At 39.8% G+C, this 26,887-nt stretch overlaps 4 protein-coding genes across 10 annotated transcripts in view; all 4 read right to left on the bottom strand.

Annotated features, from left to right (window-relative positions):
* Window positions 1-26,887, bottom strand: part of LOC125315459 (putative disease resistance protein At3g14460) — a 707,586-nt gene that overhangs the window by 358,889 nt on the left and 321,810 nt on the right. The window lies entirely within an intron of this gene.
* LOC115734459 (diphthine--ammonia ligase) lies at window positions 1,756-14,842 on the bottom strand. Of its 4 annotated transcripts, XM_048280534.1 has the most exons (13): window positions 14,838-14,842; window positions 8,549-8,709; window positions 8,304-8,375; window positions 7,606-7,685; window positions 6,769-6,994; window positions 6,652-6,684; window positions 5,827-5,909; window positions 5,655-5,727; window positions 4,766-5,111; window positions 4,310-4,641; window positions 3,669-4,006; window positions 2,552-2,897; window positions 1,756-2,116 (listed from the first exon to the last, which is right to left on the bottom strand). In XM_048280534.1, exons 2-13 carry the CDS (start codon window positions 8,624-8,626, stop codon window positions 1,922-1,924), a joined length of 2,202 nt encoding a protein of 733 aa, XP_048136491.1. In that variant the 5' UTR covers window positions 8,627-8,709; window positions 14,838-14,842; the 3' UTR covers window positions 1,756-1,921. The 4 variants fall into 4 exon arrangements, with proteins under 4 accessions (XP_048136491.1, XP_030521116.1, XP_030521117.1 ...); XM_030665256.2 differs by lacking the exon at window positions 14,838-14,842 and having other exon boundaries at window positions 8,549-8,792; XM_030665257.2 differs by lacking the exon at window positions 14,838-14,842 and having other exon boundaries at window positions 6,769-6,998; window positions 8,549-8,618.
* LOC115734462 (serine/threonine protein phosphatase 2A regulatory subunit B''beta-like) lies at window positions 10,927-22,091 on the bottom strand. 2 transcript variants are annotated; one of them, XM_030665265.2, is made up of 13 exons: window positions 21,505-22,090; window positions 18,478-18,720; window positions 18,274-18,379; window positions 18,081-18,180; window positions 16,399-16,504; window positions 16,141-16,231; window positions 14,328-14,469; window positions 13,847-13,994; window positions 13,638-13,747; window positions 12,897-13,053; window positions 12,464-12,589; window positions 12,196-12,346; window positions 10,927-11,526 (listed from the first exon to the last, which is right to left on the bottom strand). In XM_030665265.2, exons 1-12 carry the CDS (start codon window positions 21,649-21,651, stop codon window positions 12,206-12,208), a joined length of 1,617 nt encoding a protein of 538 aa, XP_030521125.1. In that variant the 5' UTR covers window positions 21,652-22,090; the 3' UTR covers window positions 10,927-11,526; window positions 12,196-12,205. The 2 variants fall into 2 exon arrangements, with proteins under 2 accessions (XP_030521125.1, XP_030521124.1); XM_030665264.2 differs by having other exon boundaries at window positions 18,081-18,379; window positions 21,505-22,091.
* Window positions 23,689-26,815, bottom strand: LOC115734460 (pentatricopeptide repeat-containing protein At1g08610). Of its 3 annotated transcripts, none has more exons than XM_048280538.1 (3): window positions 26,646-26,815; window positions 26,276-26,393; window positions 23,689-26,191 (listed from the first exon to the last, which is right to left on the bottom strand). In XM_048280538.1, the coding sequence occupies exon 3, from the start codon at window positions 25,949-25,951 to the stop codon at window positions 24,146-24,148; it is 1,806 nt and encodes a 601-aa protein (XP_048136495.1). In that variant the 5' UTR covers window positions 25,952-26,191; window positions 26,276-26,393; window positions 26,646-26,815; the 3' UTR covers window positions 23,689-24,145. The 3 variants fall into 3 exon arrangements, with proteins under 3 accessions (XP_048136495.1, XP_048136496.1, XP_048136494.1); XM_048280539.1 differs by lacking the exon at window positions 26,276-26,393 and having other exon boundaries at window positions 23,689-24,144; window positions 24,180-26,191; XM_048280537.1 differs by lacking the exon at window positions 26,276-26,393.

Here is a 26,887-nt window from a genome sequence, read left to right as displayed (position 1 = left end):
CTTGAATCATTGATCGGAAGTATTTGTCACACCAACGAAGTCTACATTATATTTCACAGATTAAGAGTTCAATGTAGAGTGAGATTTGGCTCGGCAATTTGACGCTCGGGCGAGAGCAGAATCTCGTTGTTGTTTTTCTTCCGTTCAATATTCTCTGTGTTCTTTGTAGAATGAAACACAAACAAATGACATCTAAAAAAAGTAATCATTTATCACATTCAAATAAGATAACTGCCTTTGGCAGTTATCGATAATGGGTAATGGGCTGGATTAGCCCACATGGGCGGACCACCCACCCATATACATCCATTTCCTGTTTTATTTTCCTCGCTTCTTCTTCCCTTTCTTTCTTTCCTTCTCTTTTCTCTATTCACTGACAAAATGCAATTTCTTCGTTCTTCCTTGTCATCTATCGGTGATCTTTTTTTTTTTCTTTGCTGCCCATGACTTTTGGCCCAGTCAGAAAGGCATTATTACATGAAGTCTAGACTTAAAACTAACTGCGACGCCATCTAAAGGTGAAATCATAACCCGTGGGGGCTCAAACTGTTATCCAAGTCACAGCCAATATCTGTTGACAAAGCCTTTTGAAGTCACTGTTTTTCATAAAAACAAAGTGACATACTTGAAGTGCCTTTTAAGTGTCTTAATAGCAAAAATTACAGCTTTCCAATGATTATTCTGGGATTAGCCTTAAATTTGCTTATAACTCTCAATGCACGAGGTATGTTTGGTATGTTACATGTCATAATATACATCAAACTGATAATAGTTGATGCACAAGGCACCTTAGCCATGTACTCCTAATCCTCATCTATTTCCAGTGAATACTTCGAGAGCTTAAAGTGACTTTCTGAAGGAATACTTCTAGGCTTTGCTTTTTGAACTCTGAATCTATGCAACACCTCCCCAGAGTACTCTCTTGAGACAACTCTAGAATTTCATTGGACCCATCTCGTGGGATCCTCATCCCTTGAATTTAATCTGCTGCTCACAAGTCTTTCATTTCAAACACTTTTAACAATTGCTGCTTCAATATGTTGATCTCCCTCGAGTTAAATCCTACAATAAGCATATCATCCACATACAATAGCAAAATAATATAAAAGTCATCAATCTCGAAGGGACAATAGTGATCCATTTCACATCTAGGGAACTTGTAAAGTGTCAAATTTCTTGTACCGCCATACAGAAGCCTATTTCAAATCATACAGCAGACATTGCTTTCCTTACAAGAAACCCACAATCATTTTGATTGTACCATGTAGATATCATCATTAAGCCAGGGAGGAATATAGTCTTTACATCTAATTGTTCTAGAAATGTATAATTTATCGTAAAACAAACAGAGCCTTCAAAAAACCCAATGCTTGCTATGCTTTCTTAAGAATAGCTATCTCGGTAACCAGGCTTTGATAATTACAGTTCCACACGCCCCCGGATTCAACTTCTTCAATTCCAATTTGGAGTTTGTCTGGGAGGAGCAACAAAGACTAACAAGGAAAAGCAAAAAATTGAAACCATAAGAACATGAACAAAGCCATGCTAGTCGGACGGCAAATTCGACACGGTTCAAGCTCGCTGAGACGGGGCAGGCACAATGTCAGGATTCCAGGCATTTTGTGATAATAAGATGCAACTAAAGAAACGATCAAAAGTGGTGTAACTGGAGAGGCAGTAGCTGTGGTTTTCAAGCTCCGGACAGCAGTTCTAAAAGAAGAGTGATGTAGCGATGTTTACCTGCCTCAGTAATGACAAAAACCACAGTAATAGGCCTAGATAAGCGCACTGAAATGCAGCCATAATCATCAAGATTCACACCGAAGTTCTTTAAGTAATTCTTTATGACCATTTAAATAAGCATGACCAGCGAGAACATCCAAGATTTGAAATATGAACGTCATAGGAAAGTTTATGCAAGTCATGTTCTTTGGGCAAATAATTCACATGTTATCAGATCGTCCATGGAGGTAGACCACCCGCCACCTAAGACAGGGACGACATTGAAGATAGGTTGCTGACATATCTCTTCATGTTCTTCAAAGGCATTCTTGAGCATCAGCGATAATGAATCCAGGGGAATGTGCAGGCTCACTGGATAATAGACCCTTAGGCTCTACAAAATAGGTTAGAGAAGACAAACAGATATTAGAAACAAAATGAAGATGTCGCCGCTAAAGAGAGAAGATTTCAATGGAACTGATAAGAACGATTTAAAGCACAGAAAAAAGCCTTTGCAAAAGGCGAGCAGTAAAACTTGAGATGTATGATTAATTGGAGTATAGGATTCAATTTCCCCATACAGACTTTGCTTCATAAAGAATCCAACAGCTTTAATCACTCAAAAATGTTAAGTCAGAACCTCGGAGAAACTTGTTAAATGACATTTCGAATAAAATGTGTTCTATTCCTAGAGGAGGATGAGCAGCTTGACAATGCTCATGGTTCAAATTGAAACTTGGCAGAGTCTGAGAAGCGTTAATGGTCAACATATCATGTGCAAAAATAGTAAAAGATGAGGATTCGGGTTAGAAATGAAAGAAGAACTTACCACAATTTCTTCCCAAAAGAAACCGTTCTCTGAAAGAATTTTATCAAGGAGACAAATGCAAAATCTTAATATCCTTTCCATTTGCCTCTCTGATAAGAGATTTTGAATGTCTTCACTTTTCTGATTGGCGCCAAGAAACTCAGAACATAACCTTACAGCAGTCTCGTTTGTGACAGACAATACTACCGCACAGATCGTCCCATTGACAATACATCTGTTAATGCAAGAATCGTGCCAGCTTTCATGCTGAAAACTCCAATTGCCCGTTCTCGTTAGAGGCTTACCTTCAGCTACCGTTTCTGCATCATCCATGACATATAGTAGTGGCTTCACTTCTACCAATGCTCTGCAACAATATAAGTCAACTGAGTATACACTTGAAGTAGATGTAGACATGGGACAATAATTAATCCTTTTCAATATGCTAAATCGGAAAATGCCATGAACTGCCTTCTCTGCAATTCAGAAGGAAAATTTAAAAATCCTCTCTTTCCTCTCGTCTCATAGGTTCTGTGGATCAGCAGTCATATAGTCTTAATGAGTCAAGTTTCACATATTAAAACATTTATTTGTCTGCCAAGAAACAGAACATGCCATGACTCCTTTAAGTTGCGGATGATCTTCCATTTGTAGACTATCCACTATCTGTGCCACATCTGCCGTGCTAGAAAGTATAAATTTCATTATGCAACACTCTATGGATCGGGTCGAATATTTCAATAATCGGGCAACTATGATCTATGTACAAGCATGTGGACCAAATCATCTAAACCACTGCATTTTTATTGCTCAAGGGAAAGACGCTTGGATCAATTAAGAAAGGTTGACTACGGTAGGCTCAATTTGAACATGCATATTCTACTGCACAAACAATGAGGGCCGGTTTGGTAACATAGAACAACCTCCTTTGCAGTTTCCAACGCCAAAACTTGGTGACTAGATGTCTTTTCACCTGAGCACACTAAGTCCTGCTACCAAAGGCCATTACAGTAGAGCAGTATATTACTCAAATAGTTCCATGGAGATGTATCCAAGAATCTTTTTGAGGAAAGTGACAGAGAAACAGAAGCCAAAAGTAGAGGAGAAAAAAAACGTATAACCAATTATACTTGGTTACCTCTTTGGCAGATCAGGCACGAGGACATACAGAGATAAGGGATTGAGCATGTTAGGCGAATTTCCTTCTTTCATACTGCTAGACCTAATCTTCTCAAGGAATGCCTCCAGTTTGTCCTGAATTTTACCCCTCTCTGATGAGGGAATAGATTCCGAGCAGTAAACAACGAAAAGTACAGAAGAGGTAGATATGGAACAATTAAAACATTTAGCCACAGCTTCACTGTTTTCTAGTGCTTGCTCTAACTCAGCTACAGCCCCTCCTTTGCTGAGAGTCATTGTTGGAGGGTAAAGCCCCAGTTGCCCAGCCATATATAGTACATTCTTGTGCAAGGTTGCCTATAAGATAACGAACACAGGAAAATCAATTCAGTATAGTGGGGCAAAGAGAGAGAGTGGCATCCATAACAGAACCAGACATAATCATAGAGTTACAAATTAAAGTACACAAATACCCTCAGCAACATCAGCAATTGAGGTCACAAATGGTGCATCATTATCTTGATTACTAGAGGCTTTCATTTCTTTCATACAAGTATAATCTGTATGTAATTGGTCACATGCCCAATTACATAGATTAATTTTACTTAGAACAGCCCAACATAATGTTGATAAAAAAGCATAACCGACCGAGAGATTTACCTGGCTGTATGGTCCAATGCAACTAGGTGCCCAACATGATATACTTTGAACATGGAGGACTCTTTTCTCTTGATTTTTTGTGACTAAAACTTCAATATAGGCCTTTCCCAGGCCTACATGAGGCAGAGGAAGCTCAATCGTACTGCGGGATGGAACACCAGAAGGGCACTTCTCCTGTGTGATGAACTTGACATACGTATCATTTGCCACAGCAAACTCATTCATATCAGATATGTAGAGATGAACATAGAGAACATTCCTCCAATCCAAACCATGTTCCGAAAGTTCTTCTTCAATCTTCCTTAAAACACTTTTAAGGTCATCCTGTAAGCCTGCCAATTATTGAAAACATCAAGAGCCGCAAAAATTTGCATGTAAATGAAGATTAATGATATACTGTTATTGCTGAGAGAAAACCTCATACTGTTACTGCAGACTAAGTACATCGATCTTTACCTAAAGAGGCTCTTTCTGAAGCTCCCAACCAGCAAGAAATGGAGAATGTAAGGTCCTCTTTCTTAGTTGAGATCTGGGGTCCATTATCTGCTGCTTTGGTCAAAACAGTTGCATCAGCAACAGATTCCTTCGCATCCTCACATCCCTCCAGACTCTCAGCTTGTACCTCATACACTAAACCCGTGTTCTCGAGATGGAGATCATTCATTTTGTCACAACCACTCAGAGATGCAGATTCAGCCTTCGTTTCCAAATGAAAAGCCAATGGGTGTAGGATTCCAACAGGAGCTATAGAATCTGAAGAGTGTAGAATAACCTCAAATTCTTCAAGCATGATTCGAGCATTCTGGAGAAGTATTGAACCTCACATAGATTAGAATATTGACCAGAAACCACTTTTGTAATCCAAAACAATGTAAGCGCCTGCACGCACAGAGAGAGAGAGAGAGAGAGAGGGGGGGGGGGGGGGAGGGTTGTGTAGAATTTAAATTCAAAGAGCTTGTTACTTATTTCCTGAAGTTAATGAAGTTGGAGCAACTGCAGAGTCCAGCATATCAGTAACATGTTTTTCATCAGACTACTTTTGCTTTGCACGAATGTACATAGGCTTGTGTAGAATTGAAAAGCAAAAACATAAGAACTCATTTCCCGAGGTAAACTAAGTAAAAGCCAAGCATATCAGTAATATACTTTTCAAAGTAAACTAAGCAAACACATCTATAGAGCCCAGCACATCAGTAATATTCTTTTTGTTTCAGATTCTGGTAATTTGCTTTTCATCACAGTATGTCCCTTTACAAAGAATGGGCAGCAGATTGTGAAGCACAGAAAACAAAAAAATAGACAGTACTTAACCCATTTCATGCATGAAGTTAAGAATAAAACTTACTACAAAGAGGGGACAATCAAGAGTTAAAGTTTCGTACTCTCCTCCTTCTCCACAAACATTAATGCCATACAACCTGCTCAAGATTTAAAAGTGAAAAAAGAAGCCAGTAATCACATTCTAAGCACAACAAGACGATAACAACATTCTTTGTAAATGAGACTTCCTTACATACTCTTTCAACTTATGGAGGTATGAGTACAAGAAAGAGATATCTTTCCCCAAATGCTTGGTAGGATTCAACCCCATTGCTGCCACCTGTCCCATCCAAAGGCCATCTGTCTTAGAAGAGAAAATAACAACCATCTAACAGAAACACTATAAATAAATACTTTTGGCCAAGAACTACTATGTTAGATCTCCATTCTTATGCGACGGCTAAAAATGCACAAATACATCCAGAGATTTGTCACATAAACCTAGAATTACTGATCAACTGTTTGTATTTTAGGCCTTTAGGCAAACTGAAGTTCATCTTTCAACCCAATTTTCACACTCTAAATACTTTACTAGCCACCATTTCAAATCATAACATCCATCTTCAGCAGCAACTATGTTACAAAGAGCTTACTACGAACAGACTCTTTACAGAAGAGAAAAGGGACAGAAGAAAGGAAGAAAGAAAGAAAGGAAGAAAGGAGAGTGTCTACTGAGGTAAAACACGTGCCTTGCAAACAATAGATGAGAAAAACAAAGCGCTCTACTTTTGAATGCTGAAACAAGAATGATACAAATGTTGATCAATAAATGCACAGTAATGAAGTGGCAAACAGGTCTAAAGGCAAATCTCCACAGTGGCAGTGCATCGACTTCAGTTTATATATCCAAATAATTCTTATCCTTGTTAGTTTCATTCCAGCATGAATTTCACCTCACAAAATAAAATTTTCAAGTTATAGAACTAATGGTTCCAGGCCATACCTTTACTAATCTATCCAAGAAAGTGAAGCACTACATTATCAAAAAGAAACAGATGAAGCAGATCAAATAAAAGTTTCACCTTCACCGTAATAGCCACTATTCCATTGTCAATCTGATTTCACAAAAGAAATAATCCTGTAAGTAGAAATAAACTGAACAATTATCTAACGTCATATCAAATTATAACACAATTTACCATTTCTTGAAGAAGCAATGACTGATCCTGTTTCCATAAATATGCCAGAGAAACAAGCCCTAACCTTGAACAGACACTTTCCACCCGTAGCCTTTGATAATCAGAAGCTATAGCACCAGAAGATACCGCCTCAATTGATGGCATCTTCTTTTTAACTTCTTTCAACAACTCATACATATCTTCAACTTCATCCCCAGGAGTCGCTCTGTAGCTAAGCTTCTGGTGCCTGTCTGATCACATAGTCCAATATTACAGAAATTATACATGATATGGCTCTGTAGTAACAGTCAAATTCTTAGCTGCAACAATTCAACAGGTTCTCTTGTTCTGAGAGAAAGAGCAACATGGCCAGGAAATTTTTACTGGAATGGAAGACATATGGTAGGCGATGTTGACAACGACAGCATCAATCATAATGATGAAAGATGCTTATCTGAAGCTAGTGGTGATGCTTTTGTGTAACTCAGTAAAGACCCTAAGGAACAGTTTGCTTTTTCCAAAAAAAAAAAACTAGTATTGTCGGAAAATTAGGTAAGCCAATTGACACGGGCTTTCCTTGTGGGGTTGGCCTTAAATTAATTCACACTCAAGGTCAAATTATCGTGGTTTGGTGAGGGACAGTAGAAAAAGCCATTTGACTTGTTCTGTTGTCATCTCAAGGAATTTTACTACTCATTGTTCCCTTAACAACATATGAACTATCAAACAATCTAAAGCCAGCTGCAAGTAATTGTACTATCTAGCCACAAACCTCTTGCGTTCATTCTTTGGGAGGATGCATCACACAAATTACTTTTACACATCTACTAATACAAACAACTAAGCACAAAAACTCGCCTCGTAGATCCTTGTATTCGTCTTCTGAACAATGGAATTCCCATACACTTCGCATAACTGACAATTATTTGGTGCCCAACCTGACATCGGCAATGTAAACAGCCCAAGGTTAACAAACTCCGATATGTTAAAGCTTGATGTAAATGAAGCGCTTTAGTAGCATCATGAATCATAAAGATGTCGAACAGCAGATTCATGAAGACATATATGGCAGCAGGCTGTGAATATTTCCCATCATAAACATTCTTCATACAATTCCCTTTACCTATTTTCACGCATCATCTGAAGCCCCCATAACATCCTTAGGAGATTAATACAATTAAAAGAGTCCAAAATAAGACATATGAGCAATAATGGCAGAAGAGAATAGATCTTTATGCAAAGTGCAAGCACAAAATTCCATCTTTGATCACATGTACAATACAAGAACTTCTCCAGAAACCATCTTAATGCAAGGAGAAACTTTCATTGACAATACCATAATCAACGAGTTCCATGACCGAGCAAACGAGAATTTCAAATCGCATTCAAGGTTGCCTTACAACTCGGAGTTCCTTCATCTAATCCCACAACTGTCGCTCTTTACTCATCACTTCATCAAAACAATTACAAAATATAATGGAAAGAACAATGCATGTTGACCAAAATAGAGAGAGAGAGAGAGAGAGAGAGAGAGAGAGAGAGAGAGAGAGACATACAGTCTGATACATGTAGCTATCGAGCTCATCCACAGAATCGTCGACCGGCATCAAATTCGCAAGCGCAACAATCTGAAGTTGAAAAAGTTAGGAGATCAGCATCATCACCATCAACCTCCTCGTCATACCGCGCATCGATCGAGCTTCAACAAGCTCAAAAGCCAAACCCCAAACCAGAAGAAGAACAACAACAACAACAGAAAAACGACAACTTCATCAACGAGGGGTCCCACATAGAAGAGTACCTGGTGGCCATACTGAATGCACTTCATCATGGCGTAGCAGCTGTCTTTGCCGCCGCTGACCAGCGCCACCACCTTCATCTCCTGCTCTTTTCGGCTTCGGAGCGACGTTGGCACAGAAAAAGAAGAGAAGCAGGAAGAGAGAGAGAGAGAGAGATTGTAAGCTTACTCTTGACTTGACGAAGACACTGGTGAATAGAATTCGTCTGTCGACACGCTGTACTTTTGTGGGCTTTAGGGTTTCCCCCATTTTCAGAATTTCACGGGAACTTCTTCTTAATCTGGTCTCGACTTTTCAACCGTTACACAAGACCGACCCTCTCGAAGAACCGACTGTTCCTCGTATCGCATCATGCCCGGACTTCACTTTGTCAATAATTTCTTATACGGTGCAATTTTTGTGCGTAAAATATGTTGAATGAATAGGTTTTGTCTCTGAAATCTGAAACGTCAGATAGAAGTCGTGCCGAAAGTGGAATGAAGTAGAGAAGATATGAAAGGAGGAGCAAATGGTTCCGTTTTCATAATCTCGGTGTATGCGAATTCTCGTAGATGTTAATACTGCAATACAGTTTGAGTCAATGCTCGGATCATGAAAAACGTTCCGATATGATTTGATGTATCGACCTAAACTGAAACCGAGACATGCCCTTCTAAGGTATTGTGGTGTTCTGACGATCTATTTTGAAAGTTTTTGTAGGTCTTATTCTTATTTTTCGCTCTTTTTTCCACGATGATCTCAACCATAACCTAAATACCCACTTATTCTCCGGCAGCTGAAAACTAGTTAAACCGTCATGCTCATGCAACCCTTCATAATTACCAATACGTAGTGAAAATGTCATAGGCAAGAGACAAGCATGAACGCGACGAGCATGGTAGAGCCTGATACAAGTGTGGTGCGATAGGAGCACAAGTAGCAGCACGACCCAATCGACCGAACCGACAAGAAGCATTAAGTGGCCTGTCGTAGCACACCCCCGACTTGGCTTCTTTTAACACCCTTGGTTCTAACTTGTAATGCAATTATATCGCGTCAAATCCTAGGACGTCACATTTTGGTGTGTTTGTACTTTTTCACATCTAATGTATTAAACCAAGTTACCCTGCGTGATCCCTCCAAGCATGCCATGTGTTGGTTCGTAAATGCATGGACACTGTTCTCAATGTCTTTTGTATCTTATATGTTGCAATGCATTACAAATGTAGATGGAGAATCATGAAATCCAATCGTCCTTTCATTCCATCCAGCCTTACGTTGCGCCCAGTCTTTGAGTAGCCCTTTGAGAAACCGAATCCTTGTGAGTGAGTCGAACTCACGACGGATGGGGCCACTCCCGACAACCCAGCAAAGCAGCTGCTGGTGGTCTCTTTCGGGCTGAGCAGGGCAACCGGCGAGGAGGCTTTGCTAGACCATAAGAAATATGTTCTGCACTTAAAGGTGGAAATGCGATGGTATCTTTGGCCATGTCGATGCGCCCCGCTAAAATCTTATTGGAAGTGGATTCGCCAGCACCTACACAGATGTTCGCAATCACGGCCCAGAGAGAGATTTGGGGAGAAATCTCATTTTCGTAGAAGGCAAATTTCGCTTCAACAACGGGGTTGAGGATACTCTCGGCTACATGCCACCACAAGGTTTAGTTCACATGTCGGTAGACGATCAAGTTAGCATTTGTGCATCGTGTAAAAATTATGACGCGTGTATCATTCTGATTGTAAAATATTGAACCTAAGAGAAAAGTCTTATCCAAAGTCCCGATCTCGATACTAGTGGAGTTAACTATTGCATGTAGTTATGGGCGTATACTTCGCTGTGCGAAATTTGAAAACTGTATAAAGAAGTATTAATGTTCATGAAGACACTACTCATGTCACAGATTTACACGGTAATGAGAATACTAGCCCTCGCTTAAGCATGGGAAGTCACTTCTACTGTTTTTCCTTGGACTCTCTTATGTGTTACTAATCAAAGACCAACAAAGGCACTAAAGACCATGTAAAACCAGATATTAAGCAGGCAATGTCTCGTCGAAACACGTCTACCCACGTGACCACAATCCACAAATATATTGATCTCCACGGCGCTTGCATAAAAAGAACTCCTCTGCTGGTCATGGCATTGATATTGCCACAAAGAATACCGACTGATAGCGGAAAAGTAGACGTTATGCAAAATTACTAGCAGACTTGGATGTAGAGACATGGACATAACATTTTCACCATAATATTTCTTTGTTGTGGCAGACTTCTCTGACAACAAGCTGTCGCTGACATCATACTATTGATAAACAAGCATCTGACAAGAGAAGAAACAGAATACAAAGCCATAGTCGAAAAACACTGCTGAAGATAGAGATGAGCATCGGACCAAAAAGAAAGAACAGAACATATGCCTTCAGGTCATAAAGTCGCGGTCAAAATATGATCTAGTATCACTATACAGCGATTGCTTTCTTCAAAGCTAGCAAAACCCATTCATAAATAACCATTGTTCGAACAAACTACCAATGAAAAGGGAAAGAAAAAGGAAAGAATTGCCTACCTCCCCAACCTGGCCAAATGATTGTACCAGTTTCGAGTACTAGAAGAACCGCCAAACTGATGTTCAGAACTTAAGTTATTAAGAGAAGCACCAACCACTTATGCTAGAGAAACAAATATCTCAGAAACTGGCGAGAAGATCACCAATGGCATCAATGCTTCAAATTGGACTTCAATTGAGTGTAGTTTAGGCCGATATTTCTTCCACAGAAATGTTAATTTGGTACTCGGTATTATCGCCGAAAGTCCAAATATCAGCCCACGTCCAATTTCTGAGAATAGCCTCTGCTCTGTGGCAGGCCAACTTGACCATCTGCAGAATTTTCTCCCCTCGACAAATTTATAGGTGACTGACAATCCATCAATAACTCATTCCAGGTTGGCTCTCTTGCTTCGTTGCCTGTTCTTGATGATGATTTTTTCTCTTCCTTGAAAACCTGCCATTAAATAAAATCATTAGAGTACTTGCAAGCGTGCAAACGAGGTCGTTAGTTAAACATCTAAAACATTTTTCGACCTAAACCTGAACAACCTTCAAACTTATAATCATCTGTTAGACTAGCCACGTTTGTGCGCTAAGAGAAAAAATAACATATCAGAAGATATGATGCTAGAAAGAGTACTTGCGTGCTGCGGCCTCTCCAAATAAAAGTGGACCGAAATTTTGGGAGGAAAGCGATTATCAAGTTATCTTCTAAAATCGTCCACCAAAAGGAGAAAAAAAAAGGTTTTCTTCTAAAACTATAGTCGTAGGTTTTAAGCAAGCCTTCTCATCCATTAAATAAATTTAGTGGATCAGCAATTCATGGTATTCTATAGCCAACTTTGCTAAACAAAACCAATGACTTGTTATTAATATGTAGAGAGAGAGAGAGAGAGAGAGAGAGAGAGAGAGAGAGAGAGAGAGAGAGCCAATAAAACATAAGAAAGGACACCAACTGCGCATATCAAGTGTAAAAGGGAAAACGTTTTCTGCAACCAGGGTATTCTTCTTTTTATTGAATTGGCTAACAGTGTCTCTCGCTCAGTCATGCTTATCTCTGATATCTTTTATCCTTAAGCCTGGATAAAGGTTGAGAGAATAAACTCTTTATATACCATCTTACCCACTCACTCTTAGAATGGAGCCTCAAGGGACTCATCCCATACTTCTGCACTTCCATTAGAGGCATCTTCAACATCTTCTTCCATTGAAAGCCTAATATATTCCCTATGCGCGAAGCGATCCCACTCTGTCAAGGTTGGATTCTCCCTTTCCTGTTTCAGGTAGAAATATCAAACCAGTATAAAGCTGATAGCCACGCCAATTAAAAAATCGTGCCTGTCCCATGAAAATGTACTAAGTTCTTGACATATGATATGGAAAATTCTTACCTGACGAATGAGAAATGGATCACGGCTCTCAAAAGCCATAAATTTATTGAGGTTGAAAAGAATATTGAATACGCTTCCGGAAAGTTTGCAGCCTTTCAGATCATTCAATGTGATATAACTTTGATTCTGCAAGCAAGCAAGGGCTTCTAAACTGTTAGACACAGTAAGATAACCAATTAAAGGAGTACCACTTTCATGTGGTCAAATTCAACAAGTTCCAAGCAATTTAGAAACTAATTCCGGGGAAACATACTCAACGGCCTTAATTACATAGATAAATCGGTATTAGTAGGCAGGTACTCTAAAACATGCACTATGTAATCAAAGGAAAGAGCGACGAAAGGACATTAGCAGTATTCTTAAACATTCTTGTCATCCATTGCAGACCATAAGTCCCATGAACAATATAGTGCTGAAGAAAAACAGAGCAAACCTCTGGCCCAATCATGTCAATTATCTGACACAAAATATCCTCAAAGAGCACAGGCTCTTGAGCCATGCACTCCATACGATGCAACTGCTCCTCATAGAAATATTGCAATTCATTTCGGGTCAAAATTCCATTTCCATCCAAATCTATGCATTTAAACCTAAGAAAGAAAGTCAGACAACAAGTTACATTTAAGTTGGAAACGTGTACAAAAATGCACTATAAAACACAATCATGAAATTTTGAAACAAGACCATCAGATATTTTATTAAACATAGCACATATGACTCTCAATATAGTATGGAAGCATGATCAAGATCCATGAAAATACTAACCGTATCAACATGACCCTGAAGTACTAAATGCAATACAAAATGCCTACAGTTCTTAGATGCAGGTGTGTGGGGGCGGGTGGGTGTGTGTGTGTGTGTCTCTCTCTCTCCCACACACACACACACACACACAACCCCCCCCACCAAAAAAAAAAAAACCCCAAACACCCACCCACCCACACGTACACCAGCACACATCTGGAGAAGAGTTCTTATCATGGAATAAAACATCCTAGCCTCCAGATGAAATGCTACATTAAAATACACTTAAGGAAACAATTAGAGAACTTCACAATTTCCATGCTGCGTTATCAAAATAAGAATTGCAAAACTGAACATCTTTCTCAATGACCTCAACATTCATCACTCAGCAATGCCTACATGGTTTACAGTAATAGGAGACCAAACGTACCAGTATTCAAGACTAGGCTCAGAAGATTTATCCTCCTCAGCCAGTATGAAGTAAACAAAATCTTCGTAACCCATCTTCCCTTCAACTTTGCTAGTGAACTTTTTTGGGACCTGAGATCATTCAGGAGAAACAAGACAACTTTCGTGAGCACCAAGTTGTCCATTATAGCAGGAATCTGGGTCAAGTAATTACATACAGTAGACACGAACCTGAGAAAATATTCTATCTACAATTCGGTAGGTAAGTGCATGATTGCCATATCGGATAAGGTTCTCCTTGTCTATCAAGAAATCATGGTCTGTATCCAATTCCCAGAACTTGCAGTATATGACGTAAAAATGTTCATACGAGAAATACCTGCATTAGGAATTAAAGTATCAATGGTGCAAGCAGAAAGCATATTTGGAAAAGCAAACACCACCAGAAGATTACTCTGGCAGCATCATTACTTTACCAATTACACACTTGATCCATCAAATAGCTACTTTTAGAGACCAATGCAGAAGAATCAGATTATGCGTGAACTGATTTCACAGAGAGATTACAACTCTGAGGGGCTCTTACTGATGTACAATTACACAAATCTGCCTATGAAGAAATGGACGGACAAGCCCCAATGTGCAAATTTTGCAAGGACAGAAATGCCTAATGAAATAACTAAGAGAAAACATCATCATACATTTTTTTTACCTCAAGACTTTATTTATATCTTCTTCTTCATCTGCATGTAACATTGCATCAATCAAGTTCCCACGTTTCAACTCCCTGAGAGTCAGATTGCCATTTCCAGATCTATTTATGTAGTAAAATATTCTGTATATCACTGTTTCAGCTGCGCATGGTAAAGAAAGTCACGTTAAAGAAATAGGGAAGGAGAGTTGAACTGAAGCAAGAAGAAGGAAACTCTGTCAAGGCTAGGCTAACAGATACAATGCTCCCATAACTACTAAGAGCAACTTTTTAACTGGCAAATCATAAACCAAGATAGGAATATTAAATGTCATAAAAAAATTGCCGATTTGGAAACAATAGTCCTCAGTATAGTTAGTATCTAGGTCATTACTAACTGTGAAATTTACTTCCTAAGTGTCAGAACACTTCTGACCAAAAAAAAAAAAAGTGTCAGAACACATTTTTTCTTGATGATCGATTGATACAGAATGCACTCCATGTAATCAGACTCTATAGCAGCCATGGTACATTTAGTTTTGTTAAGTCATTGGGATGAATTCACAATCAAAGATCTTGTGTTCCGATAAGGGTTGTTAACAACACCTGGCAAACATTTTTCCGAATGAAACTATTTCCCTTCAATGACCCAAACTTGCAACTACAAGGGGAAAATAGTACAGTCCATTTCGGCAATGAAAACTAACCAAACAATGTATAATTCAGGAGAACAGACAATCACAATACTTCATGACCTTTACTTACTAATTATGATGTATTAATTACAAACAAAGATAATTTGTAAATGATTGCTTCTATCGATATCCGTGTTTTATTAATTGTCAGATATTTCACCAGATCATTCAAAATAAAGTAAGACTTGATATTAAACCAATGATGAAACTCAAACGCATCCAAACATGGTTTTGCAATTTATTCCAAAAATAAAATATTCTTATTTTCATGAAACAAACACATTTTCATGAAAATAGGAAACCAAAGACAACTAGTTTCATTTAGAATTTCACTGAAAGCAATTTCTGAAACCAAACAGGTCCGGCTGTATGCATCAACCACTCACGAGTGAGCCATGTGCACCAGACATCCCCTTTTTAGTAGGGATGGAAGCGGGATGGGTTTGGGACAGTTGATCTTGTCCCAAACCCATCTCACTAGCTTTTGCGTATTTCCAAACCCATCCCAAAAACTATATGGTTTTGCAAATGGACTGCCAAACTCATCCTTTTTAAGTTATTGGGTTCTCGACAGGTTCTCGAAACCACTGTGGTTATTAAATTTTTCTTCAAACATTGTCCAGCAAACAATAAACAGCAAACCATCTTGATTACACACCCCCAATCATGGAAATCTAGATTATGCAACCACTTCAATTCAAAATCTGGCAGAAATTGTACAAAGCATAAAAGATAAAATAGGTCTTGCTTTTCAGGTCTTGAGATATACCTGCAAGACAAGTCCCAACCCCTATAAGGTTCTGTAAATAAAATTCTAACCCATCCCGTAGCCCTTTAAGTCCTATTGGGGTCCGGGACAAGTCGGGTACCCTATACAACCAAGCCCACTGCCATGTCTATTTTTTTAGTTGCAAGCTACTTATTACACGGAGCCACATTTCTCATTGAAAGCATCTAGAACAGCATATAAGCAAATGAGGAGCCTAAAGGAAAGGATGTCATATCACGTCATATGAAGTCCATCAATAAAATATTCACAGAACGTAACTAGAATGGCATATGAGCAAATTTGAGGAGCGCAAAAGGACAATTAATCATATCACAATAACCAAAATCTCTATAATAGGTCAGGAACAAACCATATCTTTCCTGAAACTCAGGTGTGCTCTGCAAAAACTCCAGTCCAGGGTGAGTAGCCAAAAGCTCTCGAAGCACAGGTTTGAAGTCATCCTGTGGCAAAGTCGGAAAACACAATATATCAGAAATTAAAACAGTATATATGCACCGATCTAGTCAATAACAAGTTGCAAAAGTAAAATAACCCCAAAAAGTTCCCAAACTGCAACCTGCAGAGGAGAAGGATCAGAGGAAACGTGAGTAAAGAAAACATAATGAACCTGAGTGAGATACTTGAGATTTGGTTGCTTCAAAATCTTATAGATTTGAGTTGCTATATCCAGTGTCAACATGTTCCCATTTATCCAGTAATCAGCAAACGCATCCCTATCAGTCAATTATAGGGCAAGGATAAGCCCAATAAAAAGCAACAACATTAATTAGGAGAAAAATGATGAAACAACAGCTGAGAAAAGGAATCTGAATTCCAATCTACAAAACATACATCACTAGCTCATGTGGGAACCAAATATTTTACCCCAACATATATTAGCCAATGGAGAAGAATGCAATTATCAAGAAGGAAAGTCTAAACATCCTCTATCTGTGCTTATGGAATAGGTGTCAGCTACACTGCTAGGTACATGTTATTCCACCAACACAAACAGCAATAGTGTAAGTATTAGTAGGTAATGCATTTGTTTATACTGTCTCACCCTTGATCATCCAGCTTTTTGAGTTTTTGATACCTATAGGTCCCCAACTCAAGTTCACAAGCTCACTCACTATCTAAACCTACCTGGATGCATGGAAGAGTAAGATTCTGACCGTTAACTAGTAGGATGTTATAATATTGTCAAAAGATCAAGGGGGCACTATTGCCTCCCATTACCAAAAAGCCATGGTCCCAAAAATTCGAATGAAGTTGACGGCTTCGGAAAAATCAGCAACTAAGATACTTTGAGCACTCAAGTAACTGAAGCATACGGTAGCTAAAAGAACGGTATCCAAATACCATCATAATTATAAGAACCATCTTTAACATTTGCAACATATTTTTGAGACTTCTGAAAAAGATTGATGAAGAAGTCCATGGACAATTTGAAAGGCCATGCAACTAGAAAAGTTAATTAAAAAATAGCATTCTTGAGGACTTACCGACCATGACTAGGTAAGTTGGGCCCCAAGTGGGTTATTCGTCTGAGCAAATTAAATATACTATGATTTTCCTTGTTAAAGCAGAGGATTTGGCCTGAGAGCGCTGAATTTATTTTTCTCAACAAAATTGTCATGGACCACGAATTAAGGAAAAGAATACTAATGTATTTCGTAGCTGCCACAGTGAGAAAACAATGTACCAAAATTGGAGGCACCAGTAATGCAATCAATTACTGCATCCCTTTCTCCAGAAAATTAGAACGTACAGTCAGTGATTGTCCGGAAACTTTCGAAAGAAAATCATATTTCAATGAAGTCAAACAGGAAACACTACTACAAATAATTTGAAATTCACAAGGACCACCATGTGCATTGCTCTCGGGTTGCTCTGATATAACTACTTTCTAAAAGCAAAGTTGATATAGACCCATGGACAAGCGTGCACAGGGACATTTGGGAAACAGAAACTTGTAGGGAGAGAGCCAATGAAGAATCTGGATCAATACAGGTGCTTTAAATAGAAAGATTAGAAAACTAGCACAATGATTGAGGCATAATAAAAAATTGACTAGAATGGTTAGACCTAAAATGTGGAAATGCATGCAGTAAATATTGGTGATCTTCCAGTACCAAAGCCTATTCATGTCATAGAGGAGACGGAATCGAACAAGTCAGCAAAGGCAGCCCCATCAATCACTAGATTTGGTTTGACTACATCACAAATTACCACTGGCATCCCTTTACCCACATCACCAAGCAAGAACCTAATTTAGGAAAAGGTAGAAAATGACGAAAAAATGCAGACCTCGTAATGGAGCCAGTGCCATTGACATCAATCTTTCTGAAAAGACACGTCGAGAAGAATGATGGCAACTTGCAAATTTCCCTCGTAACTAATTTGAAGTCTGAAAGACCAAGGAAATGATAGAGCACTGAATTATAGATGGCAGAGAAAACACTAGTAAAAAGTAATAGGAAGGCCAACAGGATCTTCTTACCATTCATCTGCAAACCATCAGAGTGAGCATAAAAGAATTGATTGACTCTCAATATGCACTGTTCTTTCAGTTCTTTTGGAGGCGGTCGGCCATTTTGAAAGTAAAACTGCAATTATCCACATCAAAAGCAACTTACTTTTAGAGATACAGGGAAAAATTCAGCTACTCAAAGAGTAAATATGAATAAATCAGCATCTCCCAAACCTGTGGTATTAATTCTTTAACTGGCTCCCTAACTATTTTCAAAGGAGAACCCAAGTTAGAAGGGCCAGCTCTCTGTTTCATTACACGAGGGGAACCAGATGTACTTCTAGGGGAAAGTGGAGGTGCATTCCCCGCAGGAAACATAGAAGGTAATGAATTGCCTGAAGCAGCACTGGTGCTCGAAGAGCTCCCAGGAGCATTCAGAGGTGCACCTGCCTTTGCATCATTTATCAGTGACGTCACCTGAAACCATAGGGAAAGGAAAGTTCTAAAAACTTGGGATACCACATCGAAGATTACTTAAAAACTATCAAAGATCATGAAAACAAGAACGCATGTATGGAAATTTTTGCCTTCTAGTTATATTTTCAGGGAGCCAGTAACTATGACAATTTGTGTTCAATCAAAAGCAAGTTAAGAATTTCCTAGAAACAGTAACTAATTTCCAAGGAAGCATCCTATATTGAAATTAGCACCAGCTTCCACAATCAAAGCAGCTTCTTCGGGCATTCCACAATCAAACCACTTTAAATTCCCACAATGTCAGGTTTCATTGACTATGGATGTGATGAAACAGAATTCATATGGCACCCTAACAATTTAAGATCCATTAATTCGTATACGTGTTCGAAAGGCTTGCACAATAACAATTTGGGCAAGGACCTATTTTTCCTCTATAACTTGATTCATTGACAAAGATGTCCTCTACTACCAATGAATCAATTATGGCCTAGCTTTTAGCATTTATAGATGCCACAGAGTTCCTAGGCATGAAGTTTTGAATGTGAGCATCAGGTAAGCATACACAAGAAATGACAATTCTCATCAATGTTGCAGAAGCTATAAGGGCAACTTAACCTCAGAGCAATTGAGTTGTCATCATTGAGGCTCCATGCTGAATAACAATTATAATTATTAGATATCGTTGAAATGTCGACTGGTTCTAGACTTGTACATTTATTGAATTATGATCTTAAAATTTGCTAGAAGGGCTTTAAAAAGAAGCACATCTCACTAAATAAGCTATCAATCTGTGAAGATTGGAAAACACTTGATACTGTTTCAAGCATAATGCTAGTCCTGTCCACTAAAAGGGTATACTGAAGATGTGGCAGAATTTTATTGGATGTTTAATAAGACCAAAATGTTCAAAGGCGCAATCGCAATTTGCCACATCACGTAATACACTAATTAGGAGACCATTCTTGGTATACATTACATTACTCTTGTTTTGATGTGGTCGTTCATTTCAAGTCATTATACCCCCTAATGGTGAGGTTCTATTTCATTCTTTTTAAAGTTATAATCTCCTTCCATCCTCAGCGCAATACCAATTTTTGTTCATGTCTCCTTTTTTCTTTACAGAAGGGATCAGACCAACTGTGTCATGTCTCATTATTCGAATCTCATTAATACTACATATGATGTACGGCAAATTCATGTTGCCTCCGTCATTCACCTAGACTCTAGCAAAGAGAGTGAATGACAATGAGCAAGGTAGTCTGCCTTCAGAACTTAGAGAAATTATCGAAAAAAAACACATCAATCCTGACAGTTTAATGCATCTGGCCTCGGTTTTTCAGCCTCGCCAAGCTATCTCGCCCATTTTATAGAATTATCTTTCATTTTAACATCCTTTAAACCAAATTTGAACCCCCCCACTCATTGGTATATAACCATGCCCTTGAAAAGTAATTACATCATGTCCAGCAACTTTCATGTCAACCAAGCACGCGTTTGGAAGAAGGTATGAACAAACCCACCATTAGTATTCCAACACATGTTTTGCAGAAGACTCCTCATTCTTAATCATTTGGAAATCCAAAAATAAATAGTCTTAAGACACTTTTCCAAAGTATGAATCCAACTTTTAAATAAATGCATGACTTGACAAGAAACTCACTGCAAAATGATGCATAGTTCTCCTATGAGTTCATTCTTCTTTGAAAATCGAGTTCGCATCTACACAGTGAAGGCTTCATCAGTTTTTCAAAAGAAAGGTTCCTTGTAATTTTCAACTCCCTCACCGTTAGCATAAAGCTCATGATCATGGTATAGCTTAATCCCTACTACACTCCAATTTTTGAGTCCCATACTAGCAATTGGATACTAACCATCACTTTCAAAGTTATTAGATCTGATCAGGCAACTTTAACCTTAATCTTGCTTGTCTTTTGGGATAAGGCATGAAGAAGCCAGCATTAGAAGTCTGTCACGTGTTTTTCATAAGATAAATAATCCTTAATCATTTGAAAACCCATCAATCAGTACGCCAGAACACCTCCAAGTTTCAGACCAATTTATTAATAAATGCAATGACTTGAAATGAAACTCACCATCAAATGATGCACAATGCCTAATCAGTTCTTTGTTCTTTGAAAATCAAATTCGAATCACTAAATGACGACACAGTCTTTTGCCAAGAGAAAATGTTCGCACAAGTTTCCAATTCCCAAACTGTAACTTTTAGTGTAGAACTCAAACACATGGTATTTCTTATCCATAACCAGAAAACTCCACATTTCAAATTGTACCCAAAACATTTGTGTTCCCAACCCAGCACTTTATAAAACAAGTAAATCTTATCCACCATTTGCTGATCCTAAACCAAGGCATAAGGGAACCGTCATCATAATTCTCACACACATTCACCATAAGACTCCTCATCCATAATCATCCGAAACTTGAAAAGACAAAGTCCCAGACAGCTTCTCCAAGTTTCAAACCAACTTTTCTATAAATGTCTGAATAACAAAGGAAACTCCCCATAAAATGGTAAAGATTGAAAAAGATAATTTCTTCTTTCAATAATGCAAACAAATATAGGTGATTTCTGAGTTGGAACATGCCCATTAACCAACCAGAATCCCCAAGAACAAACTACAACCAAGACATGTATCTCGACGAAGTAATGCACAATCAACGGCAAAATACACACGTAGACTAACACGGAAATCAGAAGCAGAGGCACACTGGAAATTCATTTCAAAACGCAAATTAAAGCGTGAGATTTCGGTTCACAAGTACCAGCCGGTTGCTGTCGGGAAGCGAGAGCCACTGATGGAAGATCTTCTCGACGAAATCGGAGTTCGATTTCAGAGCCAAGGGGGACACCTCATTGAGCTGCAAAAGGTCGGTCTCCAAGGACGCCACTCCGCCTGCGGCCATCTCCATGCTCGTCGTCTCCGCCACGCCTCTCAATCTCTCATCCAAACCCAACGCCAAACCGAAGCACGACTCTCGCGGGGGAGGAGGACGGAGATCGATACAACAGCCTGCAGATTCAGCTCCGCAGCTCGGAAAAGCCAACTACCGAATCGCAGAGGCAGCTAAGGATCCCACGAGCTGGATTCGCGAGCGAGGGGGGTCGGACTCGACGCCAGATCTTCGTAGCAATGAATGGGGCCAGATGGGTGACAATCTCGCGCTTCCCGCTTTCTCTTTTCTCTCTCTGTGCTGAGCAGAGAGGAGATGATTGGAGAAGACAACGAGAGGCGAAGCGAGAGCGAGCTAGAGAGAGAGAGAGAGAGAGAATTGTTTTTTTAGGGATCGATGCAGTTGCAGGAGGCTCGCAGAGAAAATCAATTGGGGAAAATACTTTCCAGAGGTTAAAAATCATGAGCACCTGATTATGGAGAAGTCGGTCGAAGAAGAAGGCGCGTTGCATGTGCTCGGTCACGTGCCATCTTGCGTGCGTGACGTGTACCTCGGCCGGGAGGGAGAGGCGGGTCGAAGCCCGGCCCGCTACCCTTCGGGGCAAGCGGGACCGCCCGGGTACGGGCGAGGTGGGTTCATATGAGATTCCTAATGTTATGCCCCGTCAAAGTTTGAAGTGTGCGAAAAGCTGTATTAAGCTTATCACATCATTATTGTAATTTATGAGTTGAAATAAAGTGTGGATATCAAATTAAAAAAACTTCCTGCCAAGACTCGAATTTCGATCGTGTTAGCGTGGTTAAATGCATGGAAAGGGGAACCGAGCCGAGTTGGATCCCATTCTTCAACTTTTTTTGGAGAGTCGATGACTATTCGTAGCCAAGTTTTGTTTTATTGATCTCAATTCATGCCTACAAGTATATTGGATTACGTGGCGAGTTTAGTTTACAAGCGAGTTCGATCCGGTATAAATCACACAAATCATTTTACAGAGCGTAAATACGTTGATAGTCAAATGAATCAATTTAAATTTTGTCATTTATAACCCACTCAAACCTGCTCATTTGCCACCTATATATCAATCATAAGTAGTGGCTTGGGCAGCTTGAGGATGGCGCACACCATATCCGATGATCGGATATGAGTCCGAAAAAGTGAATTGCTTCAGGATCTGATTTGCACGGATCAAAACCCATGTTAAATCAAGTCTGACTCGAGTTTGTGCGAATCCCATGCAGCTTGGGTTCTCACCTCTACGATCGATCACCCGCTTAATCGAGTCCCGCAACCGGATACGCTATTGATGGCGGCGAGCTGTGTGACTCGATTTAAAGCTCCGCCATCGATGTCGGCAAGTCCAAAGCCTACGCAAGTCACATATGTGCACGGTTCTAGGTCATAATAACCAGGGCTCCGGTGAAAGCCTAAGTCACAGGACCGCATGCCATTCGTTCCCCTCGGGCAGCGGCCAAAACCGGTGGCCGGTTACTGCAACATCACCCCCAACAGTCCATAAAATGTTCGCCATCAGCTTTGAAAATCCAGGAGAGGATGATGATCAGTCGGGATTATGATTCGACATAAAATGCTCCGGATGTTCGATGCATCGAAATGAAACAGCTCTTGCATTCTCCGGTCAGTACCATTTGACCAGCCAGGAAATTAGGTCCACCGTTTAGATAAAATGATCAATGCTACAAGCTTTAGCCAATTGTGGCATCAACATTAAAAATTATCTGGTTGAAGGTACATCAAGACAGACATTATGAGAATCCACGAGCTTAAGCTAGTAACAAGTACGGTACGCATTGTCTACGGGTTGTTGGAAAAACAAAAAATAACTGGGGAAAGAATCTGCTATCAATTAAGCTAGTTGAGTAAGAAGCTGTTAGTTAAAAGAACTAACGTGCTAGTTAAGAGATGAATTCTTCCCCCTAAACCATTGATTTCTCCATAAAACACTCGGAAATCAACATCACATACAGAAAATGGTTCAGTATCCTAGAGCAGGAACTTCATGCTTCCAAGTCCATGATAATGGGGAGCAAGCTAATGTGCATGTGCCATGAGTAGCAATAATTTATCATCAAAAGTAGTTTGAACACCCACCAAAGTATCATTTCCACAAAAAATCAAGGTAACCATCACCTTACTTGTTCAAAGACTCAACCATGTACTGAAGTCCTCAGACCATCAAGTTGAAAGCCCTGGGACAGATGTCCTAGGAGTAAAATTACGAAAATGTGCGATAAGAGGAAGTAGGCCAAAACTTCCTTAAATAAGCAGTTACCATCAAAACTTCGCGTCTCGCAAAACCAGCAACAGAGACATCAGAAGAAATACTCTGTGAGTCAACATTTGCCAAAATCTATGGAGTCCACAGAGAGAGGAGGATAGGCGAGCCACTGTGAAGAAACAGTGAAATAAGGATGGAGAAATTGCTGAGGTGGACCGCACACGCTGAGCAGCTTCAATTAAGAAAATGGCTATCTGAGAGCTCAGAGATTAAGGCTCAAGTTATAACGCAGTCCTTGTTAACCACTGCTTCTTGAGAAAGAATGCCCCATTCTATCAGTTGTTGATGCAATTCTCGGGCCTCTTTTATCATCCCTGCAGCAGCTACACCGTCTATTATGGCAGAATAGATGGTCTCATCTGGCTTGCATTCACTTGATATCATCTTTTCCAATACTTGTATTGCAGAACTGACTTTCTCATTTTTACATAATCCATGGATCAGGAATCTGTATGCACTGTTACCAACTCTGTGATTTTTCCTATTCATCTCGCCCAACATATCCATACCTTCTTCGAATAAATCCTTTCGGCAGAACCCCCAAAGCAAAGATCGATGTGTAACATCATCAGGATTAATCCCAGCTTCAATCATCTCGTCGTATAGTAGCTTCGCTTTACCCATCTCACCCAATTTAGCGGAACCATCGATGACGACATTATAACTAATCAAACCTGGAGAACAGCTAGTACCAGTCAAAAAGTGAAGTACTTGAATGGCCTCGTCCACCAAACCCTCTTTAGAAAGAGCACCTAGGAGGGTGTTATACGTTATTATATCAGGGCAACACTTTTTCTGAACCATCTGTTCAAAGAAGTCGATTGCACGGTCTAGATATCCAAATTTACACAGACCATTGATCAAAATATTGAAAGTAACGACCGTTGGAGGACGTGAACTTTGTCTCATTATTGTAAGGACCTCATCTACTTCATTCCACAAGCCACGGGTGCAAAGAGAATGAAGGAGAGTGTTATAAGTAACGGTACTAGGTTCCATGTCATGAGATAAAAGATTATGCATAACTAGAGCCGTATCTTCATAATGCCCCTGCTTGCAAGTAATATTTACAAGTGAATTATAGGTAACCATATCAGGATGACAACCATTTATAGCCAAATCGTCCAAAACTTCAATGGCGCGCACTACTCCACAGTGCCTGCATACTAACTCAATAAGGATGCTATTGGTAACCAGGTAAGGTGGGCATCCCTTCCTCAATTGGTCCTTCCAGAAACCAATAGCCTGATCAAAATAACCATTGTCAAACATGCGGCGGATGATAGTGTTGTAACTTATTACATCCGGAGGACAGCCACTTAAGCTCATGTCTTCTAAGAGGTCAACGGCAGACTCGAAGAGCCCTTCCTTACAAAGACTACCAATCATCATGTTGCATGTGATCACGTCAGGTATCCCACCAGATAAGACCATGACTCTAAGGACTTTGCCAGCTTTCTCTATTCTGTTAATTCTAATGAGACCTCTGATCAAGCTCACGCAAGAAGGGAAATGGGGAATTTGATTCCGGCGCCCCATGACATCTATCAACTTCGATGCAGTCAACAGTCTTCCCCTACTGCAGAGATTTTGAAGAATTTCATTGTTGATTTCTCCATTGTTTCCGATAAATGATCCATCTGATGACCGCCCCGACGAACTTGAAGTTTTCCTCAAATTTGTCTGAACACTGCTTTTTCTCGGGGCAATCATTTCGTTGCCCTCTAAACTCCGCTCATCTCGGTTGATGTCATCTTCCTCGTAAGTGAAAAAGCTTCTTTGTAGAACTCTACACTTCGAAGAGTCCATATTTCTTCGAAGACTGAGATAACCATTTGTCTGTCGGCAACTAAAATCACACATAATTGAGGTACTTGTCCGAAAAGCATATCCTGACTCTCTTGAAAAGCATCTGGTACCACAAGGTCCAGAACTTCGACTGGCTCGTTTACAATGCCGATGCTGAAGATGTGGAAGAGACGCATCGGCCATGGAACTCTGTAGGGCAATCGCGAAACCCATATCTTACACAACACAACTCTCTTTAATTTTGACAAACCATAAAGGACCACAGTTCAGCTGAAACAAGATTTTCCAGCATATTCTGAGCTGGTCAACCCAGAGGAACTCCAGGACTCCCAACGATTCAGAGAGTCATAGCGCCGATCAGCATCAGAGCTTAAAAGCACCACAGCAAAAGATCAGACATGACTGCGTAATTCGTCGGAGATTCGGATGGAAACGGAATCACCACGCCAACTCCTGCCAAAGAACAATGATAGGCCTAGAATCATAAATACAGCATCAAATAATTGACGAACCCGTTACGTATCTCCGTATATCTACCATAAAAGGCTGCTTCAATCAAGGTAACAAACAATGAACCAGACCCACTTAATCAGGAGAACAGAGTTGATCCCAGAAGACACTGACTCCTCCAAATTCCAATAAAGAACTACTGAATCTCCATCATTCAAGCTTGCAAATATCACAACGAAATGACGAGAAAGAGCACAACTAGCATCAGCTGATTCAGGAGGGTAAAAAGAAAAAAAAGGGCCATGACCCAGAACATTCGATAAAAAATCACTCTCATTCCAACAGCCAACCGACCTAATCACCGAAACTCAATCACCCGAAGGTTCGCAAATTCCACCGAACGGCAACGAAACAGTAGACATGCGCGGGACAGAGAGCTAGATTTTCAAATATTTACCAGAAGCGACGGAATCGGTTGCAGCCGGCGGTGACTCGGCATTTGAACGCTCGGTGCTCTGTGTACCGTTCAACTGCGGGCAGAGAAGGTCGGCGGGAGACGCTTGGAGGTGATGATTGCAAGAAGACGTTGATTACTAGGGTTCTCGTTAGCTGCTTGCAACTGTGGCGTTATGCTAAGTCTATTTCATTTTTGTTCTTTTCCTTCTGGAAACATGGATATATGACATGCTCTAAACATTA

This window comes from Rhodamnia argentea, chromosome 6, assembly GCF_020921035.1.
Source record: "Rhodamnia argentea isolate NSW1041297 chromosome 6, ASM2092103v1, whole genome shotgun sequence".
NCBI classification, from domain to species: domain Eukaryota; kingdom Viridiplantae; phylum Streptophyta; class Magnoliopsida; order Myrtales; family Myrtaceae; genus Rhodamnia; species Rhodamnia argentea.
Note: the sequence above shows the minus strand (reverse complement) of the source record. Positions and strands in the feature narration are given on the sequence as shown.